This window comes from Eurypyga helias, unplaced genomic scaffold (assembly GCF_000690775.1).
Source record: "Eurypyga helias isolate BGI_N326 unplaced genomic scaffold, ASM69077v1 scaffold35617, whole genome shotgun sequence".
In the NCBI taxonomy this organism is placed as follows: Eukaryota; Metazoa; Chordata; class Aves; order Eurypygiformes; family Eurypygidae; genus Eurypyga; species Eurypyga helias.
Window position 1 is genome coordinate 1 of NW_010260621.1, and position 9421 is coordinate 9421.

General features: G+C 49.1%; 1 protein-coding gene across 1 annotated transcript; it reads right to left on the reverse strand.

Moving 5' to 3' along the window:
* Window positions 1-8435: 8435 nt before the first annotated feature.
* Window positions 8436-9041, reverse strand: LOC104512200 (PIN2/TERF1-interacting telomerase inhibitor 1-like; the record flags this gene model as incomplete). Its single annotated transcript, XM_010155085.1, has 1 exon — window positions 8436-9041. A coding segment is annotated over one exon (606 nt), but the record flags the coding sequence as incomplete, so codon positions are not given.
* Window positions 9042-9421: the final 380 nt, after the last annotated feature.

A 9421-nucleotide genomic window follows, 5' to 3' on the forward strand; every position in this document is an offset into this window, starting at 1 on the left:
TGCCCCCCCACCCCGCCTCTCAGAGCCCCTAAAACTTCAGAGCTGGAGGAACCGCAGAGAGAGGAGAGGAGGGCAGTGAAATCTTTTTGGGGTGACCTGGAAAGAAAAGGAATCTGGCCCCAAAAGGAAGGTCCCCGTAAGGGTGCACCCCCAGCCCCCTCCCCAGGCTTTGGGAAGCTGCAGCGGGGCTGTTGGCGAGGGGCGGGCAAGGCAGGGGGCCTGCCGGGCGGGGACCCCTTTAACCCCCACACCTCCTGCTCCAACCATCGCTCCAGGCTGCACTTTGCTCCTCTCCCATGGGATTATCCCGAATTCCTCTCTTTTAGGAGGGAAACTGGGCCCCAGGGAAACTGCTGGTGGGAGCTTCTCCAGCTCAGCTGGGCTGCTGGGAGGTCTGCAGGGGGTACGTGGGGCAGGGATGGGGCTGGGCACAGCCCAGGGGGGCTGCAGCAGCCCCAGTCGGTCCCCATCCGTGGGATATTGGGAGACAGAGGGTTGGTTCGACGCTTTGGGGCCTTTTTCTTGCCGCTGCCACATCCTGCAAAGCCACCCCGTCCCGGCTGGGATGGAAGCACCGCTGTCACGCGACGGCGTTTCCCACCAACCCCAGTTCGGTGCTTGTGACAGCGGCAAAGTCACCCCCCCGGGAAGCATTCCCACAGCGAGGACCAATCTCCAGGAAGGCGATGGGACCAAAAATCCCCAGCCGGACCCCCTTGCCCAGCTCATCCCCACCACTTGGAATATATTTAGCCGCTGGATTCCTTTATGATTCTGACCCCCTGACATGGGCTGCAGCGGCTCCGCTTTGACGGATGGTGGATTTCCTCTCCGCCCCGCCAGAAAGCCGGCGGAGAAGATGGGAAGGCATTTCCTTGGGCCGGCTGGCCGCTGCCCCATCGAACCCATACAGGGTCGGGGAGGGGGAAACACAGCTGGGATCCTGCGCCGGGGTGTTTGTGCAGGTAGGCAGCGGTTTACCACGTGCCTGGGTGTTCCTATTGACTCCTGTCAGATTACAGGTGATAGAGAGCGCGGTATGTAAATGTAAGCTCCGCGGCTTCAGGATCCGCCTGGGTTTCCTGGTCTCTCCCATTCCCTGCGGGTCTGGTTTCTCGTGGGTTACGGCGATCTGGGGGTCCGGAGAGGCGGCAGCTGCCAACTTCGCTTGCGGCGGGAGCGGCAACTGCTCCCAGTTTTTCCCTTGGACCCTGCATTAAAACCCTGCGGAAGCAACAACATTTTCCAAAGGAACTGATGAAATCTATTAAGCTATTTACAAGCGGGCTCGATCAGAGCTGCGTTATCTGGGAATACAACAGGAAGGCAACTTCTCTTAAATCTCAAAGGCGCAGGAGATTTCCTGGTCTCGGGACAGATTTATAAACCCTTCACACACGCACGCGCGGGCCGGCACATAGCAACTGCCTTTCATCTGGTTTGGAGCTGCTGGGGACAGCCCGTGCCGTCCCAGGCTCCGCACAGCGGGCTCCGGTTCCCTCCGAAAGTCCCGTCTCACGCCTCGAAGTGCTGGGATGGGGCAGGGAAAGCGGACGCCCCTGCTCTGAACGGGTCTCCTGGGTGCGACTGGCAGACGGGAGTTGCTGCAGAGGTTGGTAGAGCGGGGAAGAAAACTCATTAACATCCTCATTTTTAAAGTTTAAAAGAGGTTGAAGTGCACCCCAAAAAGAGACGGCCTCGAATATGGTGTTAGACGACGGTTATTTTTTAACCCTCGGGATGCCCAGGGCCTGGATATCGTCATTGCTATAAAAGCATCACCTCTATACCCCAGGCCAGAAAGTTTTTAGCAGCAGTAGCGCAGTAGGTCCCCTCGAGGGACAAGACCAGGAACAGGGGGATCCCACTGGAGCCCGCTCACACGGCGCGCGGCAGTGCCTCCATCCCGCCTTCCCAAGGCGCGGTGCGCAGGATGGGAAGGAATGTGGGGACGAAGCGCCCAGCACGGCCAGGACCCGCGTCCGCCTCTGCCCCAAGATGCCTGGAGGCTCTCGGAGCAACTCACTGGGGGAGTATCACCACCTCACCTCCCTCGATATTCCAGGGCTAAAACTCATGTGGGTTTTCAGAAAAAAAATCAGATCTTCAGACTCGGGAGCAGGATGAAAACACTGCTGGGTATTTCCCCTTGGGGTTTCCTCCCGCGCTGGGTGCCAGCACCTTCCTCAGAGCCCCCACGCCGCGGTTTTGAGTGCAAACAATAATAAACAGGGTGGGTTTTTTTTGCCTCCTTTAGCACCTGGCATTCTGATTGCATTAGTAAGATGGGTTTCATCCTGCACCCTCCCCAAAATGCTGGTTAAACCTGTCCTGTAGGAAGCTCTGCGTTACATCAAGGCAGCTGGGGCCACGTGAAAATGCCACCTTTTAATTGCGACCGGATCGGGGTAATTAGCAGCAGTCTGGAAAAACTCATCTTTACTTTTTTTATGCTTACCTTCCCCGATTTCTGGCGGAACGCTCACCTGTATCTGGGGCACAGGAAGAAGCAAGAGCTCTCACAGGGCTTTGAGAGCAGGGAAATTACGGCTAAAAGCTTACAAGCTAAAATAGACCGAGCAGACAAAGGGTGGAAGAAAGCTTTGTTCTCCCCATTTTCACGGAGGGGGAACAGTGGCAGCAACTCCCATGGGTCACGCAGAAAATCCGTGACCGGACCCGGCTTTCGCGCTGCGGAGGCGAGACCATCCCCACTCCTTAAAAATATCCCTCTTGGTGTGGATCCGACATCTGGTGCTTTACCCGGCTTGCAAACGCCGGGTCTGTTTTCAGCCAGTAACCCTCCCCCCCCCAACCCCGGCTTCAGAGGCATTAAAATGTGCGAGAAAGTGCAAATCCTAAATTAGCTCAATATTCACATTTTCCTTAATTACTGCTGAAACTCGCGTCTCCCAAGGGCAGGTTTTGCAGAGACAGCTGGGGGTTCCCAGCAGAAGAGCCGGCTCCCAGCGGTGCAGCTCCCAGCTCTTTTGCCACCGAGACACAAGAACCAGCCCATCCTCCCCGGGTCTACCAGGATGCCCCCAGGGACCGCTACCGGGACCATATATTCGGTAGGAGGAGAAACCAGAGCTTTCCCCCCTTTTTTGCCCGCAGCGAAAAAGGTAGACAAAAACATAGACGCTCACATTTTCAGCATGTACACAGTCACGGTTCTGATTCCTGCTCTACTTTTAAAATGCAGCTTTAAGTTACAAAAATATGTGTATTTTAGTTCCTTTCGGTTAAATGGGACTAGCAGAATTTCCCTCTTACGCTTTAAAATTTACAAAAATGGATTAAGGTAAAAAAGCAAAAACATCTTTGAGTGACTCAGAATTTAAGTTTCAACTTGCTGAGAAACGGCTTGTTTGGTTTTGGAGCAATCTTCCCCCTTCTGCCACCACGGAAGTTTGTATTTTTACCAAATTCACCAGTCCCACATCACTAAAAGTTTGCTTATCCAAGCAGAAGTTTGCTTACCCCTGCGTGGGATAGGTACAGAGACAACAGCCTTGGTTATCGTCCAAGTACTCCGAGCTTGGTTGGCTCCTCGGCCACTAACTCCGTGCGGATGAGATTCATAGCCCTTCCCATAGCAAACCTCTGGCCGGGAATGAGGAGGAATCAAGGACCGCCGGAGATGCCAGCCATCCTCACGCCGTTTCAGGACGCGCTACTCTAAGATCTTTTTTTGAGATGGGCGTGATGCTACGCAGTGTTTCCAATAGACTTTGCGTGGTTTTCCTCTCTTCTGGGAGCTTCCTTCCTCCTCTTCGCGCTGGCAGGTTTGGAGGATTCGTGACGTAAACTGTGCCTTCTGCAGGTGGATGCTACAAGAACTTCAATCTTGTGTGTTTAAACAGAAAATTGGTTAATTACATGGGTGCATCCAGCTAATTCTCTTCGCTGAGAGCTGATTATTTGAAAGAAGTCAGCACCAGAACTGCCTTTTCCTTAAAGGCAAATTGCTTTAATTGAATGCGATGGGTCCCCAAGTGCATTTCTTAGGTTTTACAAATCAGCTGCATCTCAGAGACTATTTAACGGCCCGAAACTCACAGAGACGTAAGGATACGGGGCCCTGAAATCTTATGGGTTGTCCCGACACTTGTACTTGACAGTATCACGCCTCTGTGCTTTGGAATAACCCTGGTTGCTACTCCTGCTTTACACCGGGTGGGTGCAAAGCACTAGGGAGTAGTAGATCTGGGAAAGAAATTCAAGGAACGATGGATATCCCAAACACTTGGGTCGTCACCCAGCGTGCACCAGTGCAATCTCCTGCCCCAGCTCGAAGGATGGCTCTGCAGTGTGGGACACAGCAAGATCACACAGTTGAAGGCCGTAAAGCTCACACAGACTTCGGTCCGATGCCGGTAACAGGCTACTTTTCCGTGGTCTCTCCTTTCCAGGATCCAGTTTTGTGCTTGTGGGTGATTACAAGCACGAAAGTCAGCACACACACTGCAGTCCACAGCACCGCAACTGCAAAGCGCACGGCTTGGCATGCAGCAGCCTTTGTGCCGACAGCTGATTTCATGGAATCATAGAATCCCAGAATGGTTTGGGTTGGAAGGGACCTTAAAGACCATCCAGTTCCAAACCCCCTGCCATGGGCAGGGACACCTTCCACTAGACCAAGTTGCTCCAAGCCTCATCCAGCCTGGCCTTGGACACTCCCAGGGATGGGGCATCCACAGCTTCTCTGGGCAACCTGTTCCAGTGCCTCCCCACCCTCTCCAGGAAGAACTTCTTCCTGATTTCAAGGCTTGAAGAGAAGAATAACACTACACCCACAGCCAACGGAAGCAACTCACGAGAAACCATCACCCGCACAAGGCTCCAGTGCAGAAAGGGCAATGTTCTTCCGTGTCACTGACCACTTGCGATTACGAAACCCGGAAACATTTTACTGTCACAATCTTTTCACTACGCTGCGCGTGTATCGTTCCCTATTTGGAAGGGAAAGCAGAGTGGTGATGCTCATTTTGCCTAGTTTCTAAGTAATTTCACTTGGAGATCCGTAATTTTGTGCTGCAGTGTGAGCGCTCCACGGACAAATAGCAAATAACGGCCTTATCGCAGCCTTCCAGTGCCTGAAGGGGCTACAAGGAAGCTGGGGGGGGACTTTTTACAAGGGCAGGGAGTGACAGAACAAGGGGCAACGAGTTTAAACTGAAAGTGGGGAGGTCTAGATTGGACATCAGGATGAAATTCTTCCCGGAGAAAGTGGGGAGGCACTGGCACAGGTTGCCCAGAGAAGCTGTGGATGCCCCATCCCTGGAAGTGTCCAAGGCCGGGCTGGATGAGGCTTGGAGCAACCTGGTCTAGTGGAAGGTGTCCCTGCCCATGGCAGGGGGTTTGGAACTGGATGGTCTTTAAGGTCCCTTCCAACCCAAACCATTCTGGGATTCTATGATAACAAAAGGCTCTGCTGTTTTAAAAGTCTTATTTTCACAGAAATCAGCAAGTCGTTTCTTTGTGCTTACATTCTGCTATTTTCACCGTTTGGGTAATGATGTAATTCTTTTCTTTACGCTTTCTATAAAAGACTTTCTTGTCAAAGTAGAGTTTGGTTAAAACTGGACTCACAACCTACTATAAAAAAAAAAAAAGAAAGAAACAAGAAGCAAGTTATTACTTTGAAACATGTTGCCGTTGTTTCAACCACCCATTTCACTGGACTGTATCTGGTAAGAGAAGCTTTTTGCTGAGGAACACCAAGTTGGCTGACCCCTAATACACACGCAGATCAGCACGGTGAATTGCTTGTTTCACATATTAGCGTATTATGAATTTCTTTTTCCCCTACAACCCATATTCTGAACATGCTTTTCTCTGGGAGCTTAGAATCATAGAATGATCATAGAATCACAGAATGGTTTGGGTTGGAAGGGACCTTAAAGCCCATCTAGCTCCAACCCCCCTGCCATGGGCAGGGACACCTTCCACTAGACCAGGTTGCTCCAAGCCTCATCCAGCCTGGCCTTGGACACTTCCAGGGACGGGGCATCCACAGCTTCCAGCTGAACAACTGAGTGGTTTTTATGTGCCTCCAGCCTGAAGCACATAAAAATCCTACATTTCCTGGCATAAAGTGAAACTCCCACTTCTTCTTGTACAAATAGAGAATCTTCTATTTGTAGCTGATATTTCAATCTGACCCAGATTTAAGTCTTCGGTGTGCTGTGCTTAACTGGACCAACACCATAAAATTAAAGATTTATTCCGGGTTTTCTTCTTTCTGTAACTAGCACTGGCAACTGGCCAAATACTCCTAAGAATTAGCACATAGAAACTCGTGGAAGATTAATTCAGAGAACAAACAAACAAGCCCAGCAGTATTTGGAGAAGGAAACCCTATTCCTTGACTAGCACCTTTGCAAATTGAAATCCCAGGGAGACTGTAAAGCTTAGCTCCTTAGGAGTTAAAAAAAAAAAAAAAAAATTAAAAATAATTGGAAAAAGTCAGGATTTTGGCTTCTACTAACAAACTAAATCCCGAACTCACGGTGAAGAAGAAATTAGAAGGGATGCTTCGCAGGGGACCCACAAAACTTCGGTTGCTTCAACAATGAAACATTATTTTGCTGTCTTCTTCCACTGAGATTATTTTTTTCACCCCAAGCATGGAATTTACAACTCTACAGGAACAAGCCCAGCCACAGCAGCATCATGATGGCTAATATGTGTATAGACTGAAAAGTGGATGCAAGAAGGGTTAAAACCTACTGGCACGCCAGCAGTGAAATGCAGAGAAAGGCGTCTTGTTCTCCCGTACAATACGTACAACTACAGTAATTTTGCTGCAATGAATGAGCATGTCCTCAGGGCAAGAAAGGTGCACAGCAAACCGAGGGATCTTACAGAGTTCAGCTGCAGCTACAACATCCCAAGCCATGTGGACTCCCTGCTGCAGACTACGCTTCTCCCACCGGACAATAAAGGCAGCTTAAGGAAATTTTTTTCATATTAACATCTGCATCTTGACAATGTTTTTCAAACCCCGTTAAGCAACACAACTGAGCTAAGACAATAATAAAAATGTACCCGTTTTATTCAGCAGAGCAGGCCAGTGGGATGGTTTAGATTTACGCTGGTGAAACACAGCCAGGCCCAAAGTCAAACGAAGAGCTAATGGATTTGAATCCTGGTCAGATGCTCTGGATTATGCCAGGATAACTGGCTGGATTTCAGGGTTGTGCTGTCAGTTTGCTGTGGCCAAAGCAGTAACAGAACCAGACTTGAGGATGGCGAATGCTTCTCCCCATTCCACCACTTGACTTCCAAGCTCACCCACCTCCTCTGACAGCACTTGGCTGACTGAGATCGAGACGCCAAAACGCACCCGGAATGTTCAAGCTGTCACACAAAACTGCTTGTGGTAGCACCACGTTCCAGCATCACTTATTTCCAGGTTCACCGACAGAAACAAGCTCTCATTTGGTTATAAATCTAAATTGCAGATTTTTCAATATATAAATGGCAATACTAACACATCTGACCAGCTGTGCTTGGAAAATCTGTTCAGCCTCCTAATTTCACAGAACTCCTGCTCCATCCAGGACAACTTTTTGAATTCCAGACACACCACTGGAGGTACCGTGAATGTGGCCTGGGAACCAAAGATTCAGGTGTTGTTAAGAAAGGCACAGCTCCTTCAGCTTTGTGGCAAGCTTACAGTTGCTTGACAGTCATTAACTACTAGCTAGGAAACAAAGGGATGGGGGTTTTATTACATTTTTTAGTCTTGATATTCAGGCATAAAACTTTATAATTAGACAAAGTAATTTGTGAAGAAACACAAAACATTTTGTACGTAAAAACAGATCAGTGAAAAAATGAAGACACAACTGCAAAAATCAATGAAAAAAACCCATACAGCTTTGCAAAACCCCTCCTGTTTCCAGGAGCAGAGCTGGGCTTTCACCAGTGAAAACAACAGTGGCTTTATTATTAAAGGCTAGGGTGACTTTTTTCTATTTTCTGGATTAAGAAAAATGCAGTAGATAGTAACTCACAGTCTTAACTACAGCAGTTAAAACCAGGCCTGACTTTGGTCGCTGTTACCCAAACTGAAACGGAGTTGAACCCGAGCGAATCTGGGCTGAAGGCAGCAAAGGGTCTGCTGTGTTAAAAGGAAGAGGCAAAGCTGAACTGTTTTCTATCAAGTCTTGCTCTGCAGACGTGCAAGCCTTGGCCCTACGCACAGAGACCTTTGCATCGTGGCACGAAGCTCACGCTGGCCTGTCACCACGTTCTCCCTTGAAAGAGCTGTATTTAAACAGGGTCTGTGGTCTCAGCTGGAGGGAGAGCAGCGTGCTCAAGGCTGGATCACAACGTGTCGTCTGGCTGGTGTGCTTACAGACACATCTCCTCTAACATGCTGAAGTTCAAATCACCTCTAGAGTCCCAGCTCGACTCCGAAATGGTCAAATGTGCTTGTAGTGCTTCTTTTTCTTTCTCTGTGCTCCTTCGAGACACTCAGCTGCCTCCTCACTTTGCCTTCGGTGTTTCTTCTTATGGCGTTTCTTTTGCTTTGCCTCAGAGTCCTTCATGGTGAGATCTTCCCCATCAGATATTCCCCTATAAATTTCTCCACTGCCCATATTTTCATCACAACTGATGCTCTCCCCATCGTGCTGCTCTTTATGTTTCCTTTTCTTTTTCCCTGGGTGACACTCACTTAACGGAGCATCCAGTTCCTCTCCATTCAGGCTCCCTACCTTCGGCTGTTTCACTTTAGGTTTCTCGCAACGCTCTGTACTCTCTGCCTCATCTCTCTTCTGCTTCTTCTTTTTCTTCTTGACTTTGGTTTCCAGTTCTTCTGAAGCCTCTGCAGCTTCATCAGCTGTTGGGTGGGAATTGCGCACCTTTGCTCCTGTTCCATTCTGGGATCCCTTCAGTTTAGCCATGCGCTTGGCGAAATACTCCTGTACAGTGAGAACACTCTTCACTGTATTGTACCCGTCTGCAGGCTCAGACAGCAAGTGGTTTCTCCTTTTCCCTTCCTGAGACTCAGGATGCGTAATACCCTCCTGCAAGTGAACAAAGAGAAGCAGGAGTGAGAGACGTAACGGATTTAAACATAAGGTTATTATTATTATTATTTTAAACACTACTTAAAATATTAAAAACAATGTAGTGCTTTGAAACTTAACTATGTAAGTATATACTTTGGCAGAAATGAGAGGCAGCTTGTACTGCACAAGGTACCGGAGGCTGAGGGAGAGGAAGGCAGCAAGAAAATACGGAGCAAGACAATTCTCTGTTGCTTTGAATTTCTTATTGTTTACCTACTTCTGTGAAACTCATGCAGATTATGTGTAACACTATCACACTTGGTGTATTACACTCACTTTGCAAAGGCACATGTCTCTACAAGATATAAAATGTGAAAAATCATAGAATCATAGAA